At 37.9% G+C, this 21,602-nt stretch overlaps 3 protein-coding genes across 3 annotated transcripts; 2 read left to right on the forward strand and 1 right to left on the reverse strand.

Moving 5' to 3' along the window:
• Positions 1–1,267: 1,267 nt before the first annotated feature.
• Positions 1,268–4,916, forward strand: LOC133021628 (growth hormone-regulated TBC protein 1-A-like). Its single transcript, XM_061088552.1, has 8 exons — positions 1,268–1,329; positions 1,852–1,997; positions 2,093–2,251; positions 2,620–2,744; positions 2,931–3,027; positions 3,813–3,985; positions 4,077–4,262; positions 4,815–4,916. Exons 1-8 carry the CDS (start codon positions 1,268–1,270, stop codon positions 4,914–4,916), a joined length of 1,050 nt encoding a protein of 349 aa, XP_060944535.1.
• A 1,695-nt stretch (positions 4,917–6,611) lies between these two features.
• Positions 6,612–12,164, reverse strand: lamp1b (lysosomal associated membrane protein 1b). Its single transcript, XM_061088559.1, has 6 exons — positions 11,766–12,164; positions 9,716–9,906; positions 9,497–9,622; positions 9,226–9,292; positions 8,719–8,886; positions 6,612–8,584 (listed from the first exon to the last, which is right to left on the reverse strand). The coding sequence occupies exons 1-6, from the start codon at positions 11,821–11,823 to the stop codon at positions 8,445–8,447; spliced, it is 750 nt and encodes a 249-aa protein (XP_060944542.1). The 5' UTR covers positions 11,824–12,164; the 3' UTR covers positions 6,612–8,444.
• A 2,404-nt stretch (positions 12,165–14,568) lies between these two features.
• LOC133021636 (T-cell surface glycoprotein CD3 zeta chain-like) lies at positions 14,569–19,654 on the forward strand. Its single transcript, XM_061088564.1, has 7 exons — positions 14,569–14,755; positions 17,448–17,539; positions 18,088–18,111; positions 18,256–18,279; positions 18,374–18,433; positions 18,532–18,561; positions 19,033–19,654. The coding sequence occupies exons 1-7, from the start codon at positions 14,692–14,694 to the stop codon at positions 19,096–19,098; spliced, it is 360 nt and encodes a 119-aa protein (XP_060944547.1). The 5' UTR covers positions 14,569–14,691; the 3' UTR covers positions 19,099–19,654.
• Positions 19,655–21,602: the final 1,948 nt, after the last annotated feature.

The following is a 21,602-nucleotide window of genomic DNA, read 5'->3' on the forward strand; positions in this document are numbered from 1 at the left end:
TACATACCTCCGTCCCCTTAAATCAAGCTAAAGCTAATTTTACACATTTCCCTTAAATGTGTTGATTTTTTTTCAATATAAGTTATTCCCTTGGAAATTGTTAAAATGTAAAAAAAAAAATTTGTAATGCTAAAGAAAGTGGGAAAAAATGATCGTAGTGTCAATTCGCACCCAAATTCAATGAGTTTTCTTGTTCCATGTCACATCCGTCCAAGCTTTTTAGGAAGTCTGTTTTGTAGTTTTTGTGTTAACCTGTTGACAAACAGTCAAACCATTGACCTCTTTGGTGCTAGTATACAATTAATGATGTCTTTATTCCAATTAGCTGAATTTGAACCAAATTCTGTATCTGACCACAGCAGAGGATGATCTGTGAGTTGTATTTCAAAATCTTGTCCCAAACCCGACAAGAAAAGAACATTTATCATCTGTGGTAGGTTGAGGAACCTTTGGGCTTTGAGTAGAGAGCATATCTCCACCAAGACCCAACAGTCTGCTCATCAAATTCCATTTAAATTCACTAGATGCCCTAATTTGTCCCCTAAACCATGACAGATTTTTTCATCCAGAATAATGCCTTTTAGTTTCTCCAGTCTGGGCTACTGTAAAAAAACATGGCGGCCTCCATGGAGAGGATTCACTCCAGATGTAAATACAAAGTATTTAAATATAAAGGGCTTATTTTATAGCAAAGAAAATAATTCCTACAATTGAGATGATCACACACTAGTGAAAACAGCACTTAGATTGATTAAATTAGATTTCTGCCAAAAGATCTTTTTCACCTAATCTTACACATTGAATCTTTCAAGGATTCTTTTCAGAACTATAACGCATCCCTGCATTAAAGTTTTGCTTTAATCTGTCCAGTGGGTTTTGCTTGATCTTCTTAACTAACCTCCAAACTTCCAAACAAAGTGACAGGGGTAAACCTTGCCTCCTTGGCAATCTTGAAATTGCTGATACCATCATTAACACCACTGTATTAAGATCTACTACTATCCATCATTATGGACTGTGACATAAAAGAGAACAAAAGCCAACTCTCGTGATTCTCTTCCTACAATTGTTTTGTATGCAAATCCATCAGGTCACCTGGTCCCTCCTAACCTGGCCCCTCCTCTCAGAGAACGAGTGCTGTAAGATGAGACATTGGAAACTCAGGTCGCTTTGTTATTTACCTTGACAGCAGCCGGAGGTAAAAATGAAATAACCTCCACCGTGCTGGTTGTTTCGAGTCTCGGTGAACCTCTGTACCTGTTGCACGATGGAGAAGGAAACTCAAGGAAACGCTGCTCAGCCTCCAACATGTATTAATGGCGGTGAGAGGTAAGACTCTGACTCTATGTGTCACCTTTATTTACTAAGTTTTTCAAATGGTTGATGAATCACTATTGCTTCCTTCCTTCCTCACTTTCCGGATTTCCTTTTACTTAAAAAAAAACATGTACACATTCCACCAGACTTATCAGAAATATAGCTCTGTAATGTTTCTCCTTTGCTCCTATAATCCCACTTGACAGGCCCCTACAGCAGCTTCCAGGATTATCAGAAATATCTCAGCTTTGTGTTGTTATGTGAAATAAGCTTGAGTTTTGCTCCTTGCTATAATCCCACTTGAAAGTAACTTAAAACTCACTCGTCATCCACGTTGGGTATTTGATCTCCCTGCTGCAGAAACCCTACCCAGGTATGGCTGTTGTAGTGTCTGTCATCAGGCGAGAAAGAAAAGAGAAGGAAAGAAGGGTGGGGGAGGAAGGTGACCCCACTGTTGATTCTTTCTTCATAGCCTTCATCAGTGTTTTGTACTAATTTGTAAGCTTTTGGTTGGATGGGATTTGCCCCCTGCAGGATTGACTCCTACGGCTTTGAGAGACATCATGATTTTGAATCCTACAAGGAGATGATGGACGAGTACGTGGCTGTCCTCAACAGAAGATCCATGAGATGGTCCAAGCTCCTCCAAGAGACACCTCACGTGGAGAAGAACCTGACAGGTACAAACACACATTCAAACACAAACCTGTTTGGTTGCGCTGTAGCTCTGTCGCTCTGTGGTTGTGTGATGGGATTATAAAATGTGTTTTGGAAGTGAAGAGGTACGTGCGTAAAGGAGTTCCCAACGAGCACCGGGCCAGGATCTGGATGGCGGCAAGTGGTGCCCAGGAACGACTGGAGAGTAACCCGGGTCATTACCAGTCCCTGCTGGTCGCGGAGCATGACCCCAAGCTGAAGGAAACCATTCAAACAGGTGAGACTAAACTGTTGTTGCAATCCTATTAACAAAAAACCCTACACACTACTCAACCTTATTAACCACGTAAGTCTAGTTAAATTGGTAAACATTATTGTTACCTTGATAATTGCACTTTGGCAAATAACCTATATAATTTGTAGTTGCTACAATCTCATTTGTATTTATTTGTATTTATTTAGATTTATTTCCTTTTCTGTTGTCACTCTCATTGTTGTTATTGTGGTGTTCACTTTTATTATTCTTTAAATCTGTGTTGAAATGTATGGATAGCGCCTTTGGTCCTAAACCGATGTCTCTGTTTCAATAAAACTTAAGATCACAAAATAATTGGGAAATAAGAATCTTTTTTAAATTTTTGGTAGATATAAACAGAACCTTTCCGAACAACGTCCTCTTCAAGAGCAAAGCCGAGCCCGGCCTGCAGAGGGCGCTGTACAATGTGCTGCTGGCGTATGGGCACCATAATCAAACAGTGGGGTACTGTCAGGTAAGGAAAGTGTCTGTTTGCATAAAGAACAGGACTGGCAGTTTAGTTTAGTCCCAGCTATTAGCTCAAGATGCAACGTGAGAGCTAAATAAATAGAGACAGTGTAAATAACTTGTATTACTCATAAAGGTGACACATGTTCTCACAAACTATATCTACAGACAAAGTATTGTTTGTTTATTCCAGGGAATGAACTTCATTGTAGGCTACCTCATCATCATCACCAAAGATGAAGAGAAATCCTTCTGGCTCATGGATGCACTGGTGGGCAGAATACTTCCAGGTAGAGCGTCTTCTTTATTCCTCAGAATCCTCACACACACAATTCATGTCCCTTCAAACCTCCTCTGATATTTTCAATATAGCCAGAGAGATAGAGCAAAGGTGGGATACATATGGGGTTCAAAATAAACATATTTTAAAGACAAAATGTTCAACAGGTTTAATTGAGGGCAGCACGCAACAGTAGCAAAGGTCCCCACATGTCACTGTTAACAAGGGGAAGAAAGACAAGATATTATCTTTAAAAATGAGAGAAGAAATTATGTTGTTTTCCATGTGCAGCTGAAGATTAAGATCATCAATAATATCAACATTTATTTAATGAAGGTATAATAAGCTAAATTTTTCTTATATCCAAACAAGGCAATACATATATTTGTAATAATCACTGTTGTGGGTCGTCTGAAAAACAGCTCAGGAGACTGTAGACAGATTTTTCAACGTTCATTAATTGCGATAGTTCAGAGACAGGAAAGTTGGTGAGAAAGAAGGATACACAAGAGCAAAAGTCCCGGGCCGGATCTCAACCCGAGTTGGTGCAGTAAGAGCTCAGCCTAAATGGTTTATGCTTAACTAAGCAAGCCACAAGTGCACCAATAACTGATTCTTTAGTGAATGAAGCCAGCTAAAGCATTTAATAGTGATAATATACATCATTTGTCATCTGTATAATTAAGCTCTCTATACTTCAGATGGAAGATTAAATGAGACATTTAGACCTGATCTACGAGATGTGTTTGAACAGCCGACCAATGAGTCAGCTCATCTAACTGTGGGATTTGATAGACTATTACAGCCCGGCCATGTTGGGGCTGAAGATTGACCAGGAGGTTATTGATGAGCTGGTGAAGACAAAGTCTCCTGCAGTCGGACAGCTCATGGCTCAGTATCCCGGTATCTGGACCCTGGTGGTGTCACGCTGGTTCATCTGCCTCTACATTGACATCCTCCCAATAGAGGTGAGAATAGGGGCAGACATTATGAGAATGTCACAGTGATCTTGAAGCAGGTCATTCAACAGACTTCTCGCTTGTTCCTTTCTACTCGCAGACAGTTCTACGCATCTGGGATTGTCTGTTCTATGAAGGCTCTAAGGTTCTCTTCCGTGTCGCTCTGACACTCATTGCTCACCACCAGCCGGAGATCCTGAGAGCACGCTCTCTGTGTGATGTGTGCGAGTGCTTCAAACAGATCACGTGTGGAGCGTTCACGCTGGACTGCCACACCTTCATGCAGGTGAGATTAGCAGTAACATGGCTCCAAACAACTTTTCACATCACAATTACGGATTTTTGATTTTACTTGCTTCGTACTTTGAAACAGTTCTGACACCAATGCCATCTTTCCACCACTGACAAACTTAAGGGGGGGAAAATCCCCTGTGTTAAGTACATTGAAGCTGCAGCTAAGAGTTTATAAAATTTTTATAATCTGCTGAATATATAATGAATTGATCATTTGTTGTATAAAATGTCAGGAAATAGAACATAATGGTTGTCACATCTTTCTGAATCTCAAGGTAATTTCTTCAAAAGTATTGTTTCATCCAGATATTCCTCTAAACAATAATATTTATAATACTTATTATGCTAATAATTTCAATATACTTGGTTTATTGGGAACTGCTGTGACCTTTTTAAAAGAAGGGCCTTTCATTTATTCCCTGTGATAATGAATGAACCTCAGAAAGAATCTGAACTAATGAAAATCTGAATTGTTTGAGTTTGGAGAAATTGAAGGTCCCTCCTCATCCATTTGTTGACGGTCTCTCAAACTATCTGTCAACAGAAAATATTTACAGAACCTGGAAGCCTCTCAATGGCAACTATTGAGAAACTGAGAGAGAAATGCAGACAACAAATCCTGTCGGGGGACTTGAGACAACCGTAAAAGTTTTGGATCCACTGTTCGTCGGTTATTGGACTCACATACCAGTGGACGTAGTGTCGGCTTTAGATATGTTGAACCCTAATCCAGCAGACTGGATATCTGCAGAATGTGCTGAAGCAACGTTTTAAACCTTGAGTTTCGCTGGCCGGTACAGTCTTATGAATATTTTTTGCAGGTATAGATACTACATCTGATGCTTTATGGTATTGCAATAACTCAGAGAAATGCTAGTATTAGTTCTTATTATTGTGGAGAATAACAGTTGTTAATAGGTCACCTTTAGTGCAATGCCTCTTGAATGGTACCAAAAAGATCAAATGCCCTTTTCACCAATATTTCCCCATTTGAAGTCAAATTAAAAGTTAAGAATTTGGTGTGGTGCTGTCCACATTTATGGAAAACAGTTGTACATTGTTAACAAGAACACATTTCCTTACAACTGAATTGACCTAAAAAATTCCTCTGCCAAACAAATGTTAGACAAAGTGAACATTTTAGCGTAACATGATCATCTTAAACAACCGGTTATTGGGCAGTGCCAAACCTGGGGTTGAATAATGAAAAGTAGAATTCCACTTTGAAACTACAAGTGAGAATTGGACACCATTTCAAGAGGCATGAACTTCCATTCCTTCTCTCTCTACAACCTAGATAAACTTTAAGCGGGAGCCGGTGTAATATATTTTTGTTGGGGGAACAGATTGTGGTCAATGACAGGGAAACATTTGTAAATTAAGAGAAAAATGTCTTCAAATTCAAAGCTCTGGCTCTTGGCAACAATAACCTGTACATGATCAATTTGGTGAAATAAATCAATTTCAAATAAACATATAAAAATCTTCTGATGTGATATGTCAATAAATAGCTGCTATTTGTATATCTGTATTTGACCTACAGTCATGGACAGATTATGACACAATGGACCCCTGTACATAAATATGTAAAAGACTCTCTTGAAAAAATTGAAATATTACAAGACAAAAAAAGAGACACAAAAACACAACACAGCAAAAAGGAATTGGGTGTCTTTGTGGTTGCTTTGCGTTTGTTAATTTTGGGACACTTTAATTGTTTTAAATGTGATCTGTACCAAATATTCCACTACCTTTAAGGTAGGGTTAGCAGGAGAAGAGCCCTCTGGCCCCACACCTGCAACGTGGAGATATCTAATTGTGTAAAATTATTTATTGAACTAGCCTCGTCTAGACAGTCTCCATGGGACCTGAGGACTGTTACGTCATGTCTGTCAGACATCTTTGAACAACTTTCCTCACCCTGTGTTTACAGATACATTATTTGTCAGGAGGAAAAAGTTCTTATGAGCAACGTGTATGGAATTGTTAACTATTAAAACACTGTAGTTCATGGTCCTGCTGGATTTACTTCCAGCCAATTAGAGACTGATTTAAACCTCAATGACGTACAATCTTTACTCCTTTTACACTTTGACCAAACCTTTAACAGGGATTTAACCAATAGTTGAGGAAAAGTGATGTACTCTAATTCTTTACATAACAAAATTGTGATTTCGTATTTGATACATGATAAACAAATTAAAAGCATAGTGATTTTCACTTTTCAATACAACAATTATTCTTACATAATGAACTCTCACTTCTGAGCAGGAACCAGAGCGACCAGGAACAGGTTTGACAGCTGAGTAACTGGATGAAGGCAAAACAAAGGGTCGAACTGTTATGTTTGTTCACTTTTATTGACCTTTCCTTTAGAAAACAGCTCAAATGAATCCATTAAAACCTTATCAAGTCACTACAAGGATATTTAGATGAGGGAGAAGAGAAACATACAAAAACAAAACAAAAAATGGAACTTTCGCATTTTACATCAAACAATGCATATTAATGCTAGTAACAGTACATGGCGACGTGAGACACAAAGAGAATGTCCCAGAAATGGCAGCGCGTGGTGTCGATGAGTGAGCGAGCACCTCTGTGAATATTGGCTTTGCTATAATACCACCCAAGTAACAGCTGGGAAGGCACTGATGAACCCTGACCAGAGCATTTTGGCCATTTGAACAGTTACACAGGGCCAGGTGTCAGGACTTTAGTGCAACTTCTTTCCATTCAGCAACCAAAGTCCCAAGCAGGCCCAAATCCAAGTTAAACAAACAAACAAAACCAACCAGTGGACTTTAACAGAGCAATATTATTATGTCCATACAATTATGTCCTGAGCTTTTTCATGCACTTAGCCGACAGCACTTCTTAGATTGTTTAAGAAAATCATGGCGAGTCGATTTTGTATCGAAGGAATCCAAAATATACCCAATCATAACTTTGGGATATACGTAATATTCATGTGTGCAATGAATATGAAGCTGCAGCATGAAGATGGTTACTTTAGCTTAGAGACTGGAAGCAAGGAGATAAAAAACAATATCCACCTATCAGCACCTGATGTGTTGTGTGTTACACATTGGGGTCAAAAAGTTAAAGACTAACATCCCACTGTGTCTAGTTTAATATATCTGTACAAGAACCAATGTGCAAAACTGGTAAATTGTGATTTTTGCGGGTTATACGCCTGATATGTTCACTTTCTAGAATCTACTCCAAAATACAATGCTCCCAACCGAGAACACTTGAAACAAATTGGCCTCCCTTCAAGTCTTAATGCCAAACTAAGCAAACCTTGTCCTTGCTGTAGCTAGAGATTCAGTGAATATAAGAGGGTTATAAATCGTTTCATCTAAATCCTCACAAGTGAACAAATGAGCCCATTTCCTAAAAAACAACAAAACTACCTCTTCATGAGAAATGAAAAAAAGCTTAAAATGCCTTCAACCCTACAAAGCCTGCAGCTGCATCTTCATACAAATTGTTTTGAGTACCTATAAGAAGGAAAGACATGCATTTCATCACAAATCCCAGTGGACAAAATGAATTGCTAAATATAGCACAGCCACTCAGGAGTCTCCTCACACACACACTTTTCATTAGGTTTCCATGTTTTTAGCGTGTTCCCTAAAATCTGCAAACTTGGCCTAAATGTCGAGTTTCAATAAAAAATGTCAGTTCTTCACTGTCTGAAGTGGATCAAGTTAAACAGCCAGAAACATTCCCTTCATAATAACACACCTCGCTTGGGTGACACCATTAAACATGGTCACCCGGAATTGGATAAGAAAAGCTACAGTAGCGATTCCCTCAAATCCCCCAAAGTTTCCTTTTACAGAAATCATAAATAGTACGACACAAGTTGAGGACTCTCGCGGACCCTCTGACAACATCCTCTGCTTCTCCCTCACTTCACTTCAATCTCCAAACAACGTCCCTTTTTTAATGAAAGAGTGGGTCAGTTCAGAAAGCACATATCAATCTCACAAAGTGATGACAGCTAGTGTTACTGATAAGGGCAAGGAACAGCACACACAGAGATGAAGGGTGCAGGGACAGAGGGGCACAAGGTGAAGTGTTAAGTCTCATAAAACAGTGGTTAATATCATGGGTGGTTATTATCGCTCTCCGGCCCAGGGGTGGGGGGGTGTGAGAGTGACGAGCCACCTCAGATGGTTTGGTAGCCAGCGTGGCTCCTCTTCCTGCCGATGAGGTAGGCCAAGAGCACGACCACGACAAGACCCGCTAAAGCTGCTCCCACGATGATGGGGATCAACATGTCATCTTCATCCAACTGACATTCCTCAGCTGAGCCAGGCGAGAAGAAACAAAGTAGGAAATTCATTTTGTATTTCACTTTACTAGACAGTGACCAATCATCAAAGCGCTTTAACTGATAATGAGAAACTCTTCTCTCGTTCAAGTCAAACTATGTGTTTTACCGGCTCCAAACTGACTTCCAGTCAGACCGAACGGCTGCACCTGCACCTGGAAGATGTTGATGGACACAGTCTGGACCACGTCCAGGGTTTGCTTCTCTCGGCACATGTACGAGAAGCCAAGGCTTCCTCGCAAGTAGTCCAGACTGTTGTTGTGCACTGAGACGGGGTCTGAAACAAGGGACAGAAGGTTATACACTATTACCTGGAAATATGTCACAATATGGAAAAAAACAAACTGTGACTTCTTAGAATAGACGATAAAGCTGTACCTATATGTTTATCTGTGATTAGTGTCTGTCTCTTTCCATGAAATTTGAGAAATGATCAATAAATCAATATAAAAAACAGACTTGTACAATAAACCATTACCAAAGTTTTCTGTGTCATATTAATAATATTATCAAATTGTATTGCAAAACGGCTATAAACATATTATCTGTTGGACATGTGCTTATCCATCTGATAGAAGGTAGCTTGTATTTACACTGGGGGGTAAAGTGCACTCACCTTTCATGTCTGGCCAGGCTGCGGACAGAATCACGTCACTCAAGTGGTACTTGTTGGATGTTGTATTCTGGAAAAATAAGACAGTATCACAGAAGTCAGTGCCAGGTCCTCATCCATTCCTCAGGCTCTAGCTGCCATCTACTGGCTGTTCCAGGAAGTACTTTAAAAAAATGAAAGCCTGCTAAATGTTGTACTGTACACTAAAGGAGAAATTAAATTTATTCAAATGGTTGTGACGTACAAAGCAGCGAGAGCAGATGCAGTAACTTACCAGGGTGAAGGAAAAGGTGAGGTTGGTTTTCTCTGCATCTGTTGTGAGCGTCAGGGTGGCGACGTCCGACTTGCATGATCCAGAGCTATTTGAGTTAGGCTGAATGTTTACAACCTCCTGCACGGTCTGTAAATAAAATAATAAAAGATGAAGCATTTAAGAACCTGGGACTGTCTACATTTGTAGCTCCAACAGTATTGACATAGAATAATTTGATACCTTATTCTGGGACAAGGAGGTAAAGCTGATGTTGAGCTGGAGGCCCATGGATGCCAGCAGGCAGGCGGAACCATTGCTGCTCACCACGTAGTTTCCTCTTTCAGGGCTGCTGGGGTCTCTGTGCGGTGCAGCGGTGGTCGGGGCGACAGTAGGTGGAGCAACGGTAGCAAAAGCCTGGTGCAGAGCGACGGCTACAAAATAAATTAAGGTATGAGTCAGGTGTTAAATTACAGGTGACATCAAGTTAATCATTATTTGATAATGCCTATAAAATACAAGACAGAAATATTAAACCTTCATGAAAAGATGTTTAAAAACAGACAACTTTTTTTGTAGTTTTTAAAATGTTAACATAAAAATGCATTTTTTTCTAAAATTGTGAACAGATCTCTATAAAATAATCTAAATCAATTACAAAATACAAAGTACCTTTTTGAAAAAATATTTACCCACTCATAAAACAAAAAATTAATAATTGATATTTCACCTTTTTTTTTTTAATTCATCTTGGTCTATATAAGTAACTACAACCATCATTAACATATATTATTCAGATAATCAGTTTGAATACAATCTAAGATTCACAAAGCCTTTGTTTTAATAATTAATTAAGTAAAATTCCACAGTCCTACTCCCTTTAGACCACATCAGACCAGGTCTAGATCAAAAACCACAATTCAGAGGACATAGACTTTCCAACTATTGATTTACTCAGAACTAAACTCTGATAGGTGAAATCTTTATTTTATTTGTGAAAACAAAAAAGGTAATTTCCCTGCTTTTATTTATGCTTATCCAGACCAGGTCTTAACACAACACACATTGTACTAAGTACTTGTCAAATGTGTGTACAGAGAATCTGTGGGATACTGAACATGGTTTAAAACCTCAGTTTCGGATTTGCAATACGTCTTGTGAAACTTATTCTATTTATAAAAACCTAGAAGGGCGATTTCACTTCATTTTTTCACATCATCCATCTCAACCAGTTCAGACTGGTTGAGATGGCTCTAGATAAACACTTCACCTAAACAGGGCAAATCTTGATCACTTTAATACGGACAAGCAGAAGACTTTTTTAACGTTAATAGTTTATACGTGAAGACAACGTAAATTGTGATTTACTGACTTGTCCCCCCCTCTCCTAGACTGAATAGAGCCAGTTCCAAATTAAAAAAAAATACACAAACTAAAGTTGGAAATTCTGAACTAGTTTAAGACTCTTATTTTATTCATGAAAACCAAAAACCAATTGCAATAACACCTAATTTTTCCATTTCTAGACCACATCAGACTATTCAGGCCGGGTCTATATGAAAACACACAAATTAGGCTCAACAAACCTGGACTCGAGAACCTCGGACATACTGAACATTGTTGAAAGTTTCTAAATTGTGTGAGGTCTTGTAAAACGAGTATGACAAATTCCCTTCTTCTCTATCAGACATCTAGCCCAGCATGGTCTGGCTCCAGATGAACAAATCCTGATCCCACCAATCCAGACAAACTATATGACACAGCCTCTGATTAATGAAATCTTTGTTTTATTTGTTAAGACACATTAAAAATACGATTTGATAGCATTTCAACAAAGTCCACACAGGGACATGTCTAGATGAATCAGAAACAATTGGTAAATCTGGAACACATTAATCCAGACAATAGCTTAACACAGTTTTGCTAAACATTTGTTTTATTCCAAAAGACAAAAATAAAATGGCGATTTCACAGCTTTTTGTTCTCTTCGTCTAGTCAACACTGAAGCAGCTCTAGATAAAGCACCATTAAACCTTCACTTGTCTGAGGACCAGGACAGTGGGGGACAATTAGACCTGAGGACCGGGAGCTAACTTCACCCTGGCCGCTTCATGAGTGCCTGAACTCGGCTAAGGCTCCAGGGACTGAGTGCTCAGAGAACCGGGCTGACCGGGGACACAGATGTGAACTCAGCTGAGTTAAACAGCGACTCAGCTTCATGGTCACTGACACATTACATTATTCACTTGTGGTTATCTGTGACCTTCGGAGCAGGAAACCGGGGATAACTCACCTAAAACCAAGTGTAGCGTTAGTCCCAGGCTCCACGACTGGACAGCGGTCTGCGTCATGGCTCTTATCCGGCTTCTCTCCGGCTCTTACCCTGCTGCTTGTCCCCGTTCCCCGGCTGCTCAGGCGCTCGGACGCCGGGTCAGGACAGGAAGCGGCTGCGGGCTAGCGAGGTGAGTGGATGTTATGCTAGCTGGCTAAGCTAACGTTAGCGTCACAACAACCGCGGGGGAAACAAAAGTCCGCGGTTCGTTGAGAGGACAAAGAGCCGCTGTGGGTGTCTGGAGCCCCCGCTGACGTCCCGGGCACACGCCCGAAGCTCCGGGAGTGAAGTAACAGCCGCCGGCGGTGAGTTATTTCTGCGGGAATCAGGAGTTCTGTTCGCCGCGTCGGTGGTCGGAGCAGAGACTGAACCCCTGGGTCATGTGACTGAAGAAGAACCACCCAGAAAGTCACGTGGTCAGCCCCAGCTTGTTTATTTCAACTTATACAAGAGAGTGTGGGTAGATATCATCATGTACCACATGCAGTACAAATACAGCAGGAGAGTACATTCGAGAGGTTTGTGTTTTAAGGGGGAGATTTTACTACTACTTTTCATTTTTAAGTTGATTTAACAGATAATGTTTCAATAAAAAAAACACAGATTAACCAAATAATTAAATTGATGCACACATTTGTTTACTAAAACAAAAAGTGTAAAAATAGTCATTATGCAGAGAGGTTCTACTACTACTACTACTACTAATAATAATAATAATAAAACTCAATAAAATGTATATAGAACCTATAAAAGAAAGTGATAAAGTGCTTTACAAGACTAAATTAAAGAAATAAGTATAATCAAATACAATAGAGGTGCTCTGAAACCTTTTTTTTAATGGGAACGGACGTGTATGAGTGTGTGTGATGTGGAGCAGCTTGATTGAATTGAAGGGGACTGTCGAAGACGCTCCATCGAGAGACGTTGAGGTTTCAGCAGCTCTACTTTGCTGAACATTGAGTTGCTGAACATTGAAGACAATCGATAAACATTTTTCATACAAAAATGTGATTATTTGTATGTTGATGTGAAAAAACTCTTGTTGAGTTACTTATAAATGGAGTAGTGCTGTATAGAGACCCCTTGGCCACATTCCATAATATATATATATATGCTTGTTAGATGGTATGAACGTAATTGTATGGACGTCATAATGTCTCATATTGTTGTTGTTCTGTACTGTTTTTTTTTTTTTTAGTTTTCTGTTCAAAACTTCTATGGTTAAATTAAGTTTAGATATTTAAAAAGAGATTAAATAGGGATGTAAATAAAAATGTGAATCTGTTTGTTGCGTCTAGGGTCCAGATGCCTGGATGTATAGGCGTCTAATTAAAGTTCCATAAGGTCAGTCCTCAGAAGACCCTGAACATTTTCGCAAAGACATGTGAAAATGCGGTCTCCTCTTAGTGCAACTTAACCTGCATAGCTCATTCACTGGTGTCACAGATCAGTGTGATTGTGCAACTGGAGCGAGACACAATACTTTGGAAAGCTGCTGAGGTCTTGTGCATGGTAACCCCTTCCTTTACACACACACACACACACACACACACACACACACACACACACACACACACACACACACACACACACACACACACACACACACACACACAGACACACACAAACACACAAACTGACCTATAAATATCATGAGGCCAACCTCTGTTTTGACCTTTTACACATAGTAACTCAAACGAGTTAGCTATATATGTCAAATCAGTCTTTTTGCAGACTTCTGATGAACTCCTCACATTTTCTCTTTTCCAGTTAACCAACCGCCACATGTTGTACTTAATTCCTACTAATTTGATCAGATTGTCTAGCTCTGTTTGATAACATGTGTTTGTGCATTTGCCACGGCTTTAGTGGACTTTTACTGACACGACTATCTGAGTCTGGGATAATTAAAATGGACAAAATTGAATTGAGATCACTTATATATTCCTTAAAATATAATAAGTCAGCAAGACTACTCACAAAACTATTGATTTGATCTCCATGAAATTTGGTTGGCTTGGGCGGATCATGACTCTAGGAAGAACCCATCAAACTTTGGGATGGATCAGGTTATTTTTTTACCTTCTTAAATATGGTGATAAAGGTTAGCCTTCACAGAGCTATTTGGTGAATGCCGTCTGACGCCCTTCTAGTCTTTTAGGATGCTACAATTATCCTGCACTATAAAGTTGACACACAATTTGAGCCCTACCAACTTTATTCATCATTTATAAGTGGTACACTTAGGTTATATGACTATACATTAGAAATAAATATAAGAACATACATTTGTGTAATTAAACCAGTAAGGGTCCATAAAAAAGCTTATTAAGATATTTTTGTGTAATATACAGTAGCTGAATGTGTTCATGTTTAATGAATGATAAGACAACTAAACAGTATGTAATAAGGCATTAAATAATTATAAGTAATTTGTCTTACAACTGCCACTGACATGAAATTAGATTAAATTATTAATAATTAAAAGACAGCTGATTCAAAACACTCATATATGTATGTCTATATATGTATAATGTACTATGGACAGTTTATTCAAAGGTTATGTATTGAATGTTAAGGCAGAGGTTTTCGTCCATGATGTTGAAACGAGCCAGAGGAAGTGCTTGTTTTAAGTTTTAAGCAAAACCACTGAACAGGACACAGTGAGTGAAACTTTCTCTCTGTGGGCGTTCAAGGCTGCGTGGGGTTGAAACTACATCAAAACCGAGTGTCAGTCCACTGAGCGGCAGTCAGTTCAGCCACTTCCTGTGATCAGAGAGGAGAAAACATTTAACTGGGGCAACAACTAGAGGCAACGGAGTGAGATAAATAGAAAGAAAGAGAGAAAAGTGTGTTTTAGTACAGACAAAAGGAGAGAGAGAGAGACATGGACGGAGTGAGAACAGTTGTGTTTCTGCTTTTTTTGCTCCTGGTGCCTGTTTCCTGTAGAGGTAAGTGAGACAAAGTCATATTTTCCTAAATGGTATTATTGAGTTTAAATGTAAATTGTATGTTAATGTGAAAGAAGGGAAGTAATTTCCACTGGTTAGTGATAGGAATAAGATTCCTATATTAATTCAACAAAATTAAACCCAACACAGCGTTGTGTATTTACACCCTCATTTGGATACTCTTGTTTTCTTCTGTAACACAGGCCTCCTCTGACAGTCCGGAGAATCTCTTGTATGCAACCTTGTCAAATCTCTTTAAATCCCTTGCTCACTCACTTTTTGCTGAAATAATTTCTGTAGGGACAACTACATTTATTTGCAATCACATCAGAAAAAAAAAAAAAAAAAAAAGCCGTTGTGGTGTTTGCTGCAGACAATCGCCTTTTATAGTTTGGCGAGATTTACTTCAAGTTTTGCAAACGTTTGGAGTTAGGGAATATAATAAGTTAATAAAATAATATAAGACATGCACATTTTGGATTCCATAATATAAAAGTATATATCTTTGCTATGTGGAACGCAGGAAACAAATTGAGTTACGGCCGTGCCCACTGTCTTATATTGGCACAAAGTTAAATATATTACATTTTTATATACGGCAGAGACATTTTATTTTTCAGTACCTATTTATGAAATTAATCTATAATTCCCAGGCAGTATCAACATAGAGTATAAAATTATGTTCTCCTCTTCCATCCTTTGGGTTTGTGTTGAGAGAAATTGTCATGAGCAGAAGTTTGCAAACATTTGATGGTTCCCAGACTCTCTCTTTTATGACACAGTTATGGAGAGAGAGAAAAATATTTTCCAAATGAAGAAAACCATTTTTGGATCCCATCATGTATTGGAGCACCATTCATCAAGATGAAGGGTTTACAAGAAAGTGTGCCTAAATAAATAATCTCCCTCGGGACACTGAGTGAAAACATTAAAAGTCATTCTCCAACGATCCGTTTTCACAGCGACAACATTCATTATTAAATGAATCATTTAACTTTATTTTTTAATTGGATTCACATTTGTAACCTTTGGCCCTTTTTTAACCTTTGATCGCAGTCTATCTGGTTTCTATGAATCCAAAATAAATGTTTATTATGTTCATCATGAGACTGACCTAGGAACACTCACTATCCTTTCATAAAGAAACAGCGGTGTGAGTTATAACACTGAAGACAGTTTTCACCATTCAAGACAAACACAACACTCAGTAGATAACACAACTTATTTGGTCCGTACCCCACACTTCCAACAAGTTTAAATTTGCATAATTCTGCTAACAAAAAAAACCCAACCTCCATAATATAAAAACACAACCTACCTAATCAGCAATGTCCACAAAACCCCTGTGTCCCCTTGAAGTAGCTTCAGAAGTGAAAAATTCTACATTTATTCGACTCTCCTGCATGTTTATTGTATTTAATTTGGTGCCACATTGCTAAATCTCACATTCTAAAAATAGTCCTGTGCTAGATGACATCTTGAGAGGATCGAAATGGGACGGAGTGAATCACCACGATTGGCTGTTTTTCTTACAACATCTCACAGCTTCTTTATTTTTTCCAACCGCAGAGTCATATAAATGAGCCTGCACCTAAACCTCAGAGCCCATCGCACTGACAGGAAGCTGTAAACTGATAAACATACATATCTTATTTCCTGTTTCAGAGGTCTTGCTCAATCCTCACATGTACCTCACGATGTTAATATGTACAGAATTGTATATATATATCTCAATAATGACAAATTATATATATATATATATGTAGACAGAGAGAGAAGGAGAGTATTTATTATTTATATTTTTTATTTATATCATTATTGTATTTTGATGCAAAGTCTTATTTGTATAACTCAACATGACAACAAGTAGCAGGAATATTAATTAAAATATAAGCATTTATTTTTTAGAAATAAGGTAAAACATGAATGACCAAATACAAAAAACAAATACAAGATATTTAGCTATCAGCTGTGGTATCTGATTTATGTTAATTATGTTTTAAATATTTTGACTTACTAATCCCTGTTTTACCCTCAATCGGCCTTTTTCCTGTATTTTGACACATGTCACAGTAGAAAAACACAGAGATACAAATAATAAATGAACGATGGCTTAATGGAAACTCAATCATGATTAAAGTTAAAGAAACATTAATTTCCCTCCTGAGCATGAATAAAGACTTTTTGCACAATTTTTTTTCTGAAATGAATGTAGCTGAGGAAATAGTAAACTTTTACAAAAGTAAAACATCTGAATACCTTAAAGCTCCAGGGTGTAAGATTTAGGGGAAAGGGATCTATCAGCAGATATTGAATATAAAATAATCATAGTGAAGTTGTCATAAGTGTGTTAGTTTCATCTAAATTGTACAAAATGTTGTTTTCTTTACCCTATGATGTACCCTTTATATTTAAATACTTTATATTGACACCAGGAGCGGGTCCCCTCTACGAAGGCAGCCATGGTTTTTACAGTAGCCCAGACTGGACAAACTCAACACCTTTTGAGTTTTTATCACAACTAAATGCTACCATACGTTCTCTTTCATGCTTGGAGGGGGAGGGGGAGGTGAGGGGTATTCAGCTTCACCACTAGATGTAGCTAATTTCTACACACTGAACCTTTAAAAAAAGGACTGTTAGCTTCATCATATGCTTGCAGTTGAATATTTCTCTTGTGTTTGTTCTGTAGATATGTTCACCGAACCAGTCGTCTGTTTTCTCCTTGACGGGATCCTGATTATTTACTGCATCGTGGTCACTGCTTTGTTCTTTAAAGAAAAGGTGAGTTACTAAACATGAGATAGCTGACATTAACTTCAGATTATCAATAAATTGTTAAAATAAATAAATAACACCAATATGGACAGTTAATTTACATGTGTGACAAAGTAAAGCATCATGTCAACACATTTGAGAAGCTGGAACCATCGAATAGAATTTGATCCAAATTATTTGTTATATTTTCTTATATATATGTTAACACAAAATTATATAATATACATCATATATATCAAATCATGTACATCATATATAAAATTATATAAGTAACTAGTAAATCACTGCTCTAAAGTCATAAATACATTTTTTATTTCAGCTTCTCAAATACAAACTTGTGTTTTTTCTTTTTTGTCTTTTCCATTACAAATAATTTATTTCAATGTTGATCAGATAAAGAATTCAACCCTGCTTCATTATCTCCTTCATCAAATAATGTGTTAGGGTCATTTGTTATGATTGACTGTTATTGTTTGAACTTTATGCCATAAAATAGTTTGAAAAAAATACATATTTAGTGTTTAATAGATTTATTTTTCTTTGTCCATCTCTAGCTCTCACGTGGACCTGTTGAACCTGTGAGTCTCTTTTTTGCAACCCACATTCTTTTTTATTCGTGAAAGTCACTTCAATAATACAAATAATTATTGTCTGGTTCTTAACTGAAATTAAGCATGTAAAATACTATGATAATTTTTTGTGTATTTCTCCCCAATAAACAGGAAGATGAAGGCAGGATTTACCAGGTAAAGGAGACTATTATCCCTGACACACACACAAGATGATGTTTACCTCTGCTGCTGAACCGCGTGTTATATTTATTCATATTTTCATCTGTAGGAGCTGAGGAGACCAATGGATGCTGATCCGTATGAGATGCTTGAACCATCAAAAAGAAAAGTAAGTCACTTACTCTTGTGATAAAGACTTTTGAAGGTCACATTCTCAACTGTTCAGCCACCTAAACTGTCAATCATCATGTTGTATTACATCTCTAGAAAAGGGTCAAAAGGAGAAAGAAACCTGAGGTAAGGTTATTTATTCACATAAGAAAAAGTATTTTACAGTTATTCAAATTGTGGCATTTAAGTAAAATAATGTGTAAGAACCATAAAACTAAACAAGTCTCACTGAACCCTGATCTTGTTTTAATAAAAAGGTAAAGATATATTTTTTGAGATTGAGTCCAATTCTCCCCATTCGCTTTTTTCACATCAAACATTTGGACTTGTCACCATTTACTCCAATTGTATTGGATTTGGCTGCAACACTGTTTTACTTCTGAAACTCCAAATGTCTTTTGTGGAATCAAACACTTCACCCACCCTAGTGGTGAGTGGATACTGAGTGAATTTTCCTTTTTGGTTGAATTATCCCATTAAAACTGTGTCTTCTGGGGAACTCTGCTCTGTGGTCAGTGTGAATGGAAACATGCAGATAAAAGTTTGAGACTGATCTTTATTCATCTCTCACCCTTCGCTCCCCCACAATCGTCGCAGCCTGGGCAGAGAGATGACGAAACTTTGACCAGCACAGCTCCACCTCCAGCTCAGTCTCCCCCCTGATGTTCTGCATCAGCACTGCTGGGTCAACAGGCTTCACAATTAATTGTGTCTGAGATTAGATTAGTATCTGATTAATCAATCAATTAACAGACAAGCTAAGCGTCTACTATTTTACGATAACATATAACAAAAAATATATATATATATCGAGAAAAAATGCAAAATTCTGTGCATCCAGCTTCTAAAATGTGGAAATTTTATGCAATTTTTGTGATAGTTGGCAGTTTGTTCTCCTTTTCTCACATTGAAGCCTATACGCTAAATAAGTAAAGAAAATGAATCAATAGTGATCAATAGATAATTTCTGGTTTGAAGTTTAAAACCATGGTAGCGCCTCATCTGCTTTGAGCAAAACTCTTATGCTAGCAATTGCATTTTTGTGGTGTATAAACATTTAATCAATGTTCATACAGTACATTATAATATAGTTGTAAGTAAATATACAAGTATATTACGTCATTATTAATATATTCAGTAGAATTCGACAATTGACACATATCATGAATTATTACACCCATGTTAAACTGTATTGTAATCAATATCTTTAAATACCCCAACATTCACAACACAAATTCTTATGAAGAAATATTGTATGCAAAAAATTTATTTTCTGTATTTGTATTCAATAAATTCTAAAAACACAAATTCCTGTCTAGCATTTCTAAAGCCAAATGAGTAAATTCAAAAATGTTTATATCACATTAGTCTGGTGGAGATGTTATGAAGTTGTAGAAATTATTTAATATATGGTCTGCAGTTATTACATTGTAAATGCACATTATTACAAATGCAATTTACTGTTTTGTCATTGTGTATGTATGTATTTTTAATTCCCAATTCCTTGGCTTGCAATTCTATAGACAGACAGAATAATATATAATAACAGATTATAATATATTTGAGAAGATTGGGATAATTATAAGTATTTATTCATGTTCATTATTTAGCTATTTAGCTTTTCTTTAGGGAACATGAATTTTGTGGCAATTGATCTGCCTCCGATACGATATTGCGTGACGGAATCCCAAAAAACGACAAAGCACGTCAAATCACTTGGAAAATGGTTTAATGATGTTTACAACAAAAGAGAACTGTACAGTTACAGTAAAAGATTATCTTTATAGGTGTATAAAACAAAACAAACAAAAATACAGCAGACAAATGCATCAAAAACTACTATGTATCCTGTTTCACATATTTAAAACTCCTACACAATCTTTCAGTTCTATGCCGCCATGACTGGAGGCCTGTTTTTTTTATTATTATTTTTTGTCTTTTTATATGTTGTAGTAAGATCGGAGCAGTGTCCCTCAGTGTTGTAGTCCAGGATGGAAACCAAGACTTTACATTAGAGTCCTGGAAAGTCAATTCTTATTGGACTGCAGAGTAAGAAAAAAGGGAGGAAACAGGGACACATTCCTTTAGATGAACCCAAGTTTCCAAAATGAGTTGTTAATGTTTTACAGAATTCATTTCTTGAGATACAGACTTGTTATGTACATGGTTGGCGTTTTTTTTTCCTTAGTTTTTTCTTTTGTTGAAAGCTATGGTCACTTGGGCTGTGAACTGATAATCACACACGACACACCCAAAAACATACAAAAATACTATATCTTTTACCTACCAAGAGTAAGACAGTTTTGCAATTAGTTCCATGCTGTGACAGAAAAGAGAGATTACAACAAACAAACGAGAAACAGACGCTTTTCACGCAAGTTTTTCTCAGAAATATACCAAAATATACATCTAAGCTTTGGAATTACTGAGGCTAGGACTAAAGCCAGTGCCGGGTTTGTCTCTTAATACACATGCTGCAGGGTGGAAGGGACAGAAAACAGAGAGAGAGAGAGAGAGACACAGGACATAGAGATATCTTTGGTATCTGCATTTGTCAAAAGTTAAATATTTGGATTTTTTGCTTTGGGATAGCGCTCGTGAGGTCCTACGGCCGCATGTTAGAGTAAAGCATTGAACAAAGTGTCACTGAAGCCCGTTGGTCCGAGGTCTGAGCCGGAGGGACACAGTCCATGCAGAGTGAAGGACCATGATGCATAGTGTCACAGCTGAACAGAGTCTGTAGTGAAGAGACAATGTCAAAGGAGAGAGCGGAGTGGAAGTGGGAAAGGGAGCAAGAGGAGGAGGGGACACAGCAGTGAGTTTTAGCGGTCGCAGGATGTGTATTCCTGGAGACAACAGGGTAAATGTCCGGGGACTACAGTGTACAGGTGAGGAGGAAGAGACGGACACACTGCGATAGGCAGGAACAGCATTTTCACCACAGTCCTTGAGAGAGAGGGAGGGATAGAGTGGAGGTGGGGAGCATCCTAGCAACAGCACTCAAGACAGATAAACATACAGAGTCCTGAGCATGTACAGTGTGCGCAGGATTAACCCTCAGTGTGTATTAACAAACACCACCCAGCTACCACCAGTTTGGTTCGTGTCTGTGAGAGAGAAGCCCGCTCAGCTCCCGTTCAAACCCCCGCCGATCCCTGCCCACAGGC

The sequence above is a fragment of the Limanda limanda genome, chromosome 16, assembly GCF_963576545.1.
Source record: "Limanda limanda chromosome 16, fLimLim1.1, whole genome shotgun sequence".
In the NCBI taxonomy this organism is placed as follows: domain Eukaryota; kingdom Metazoa; phylum Chordata; class Actinopteri; order Pleuronectiformes; family Pleuronectidae; genus Limanda; species Limanda limanda.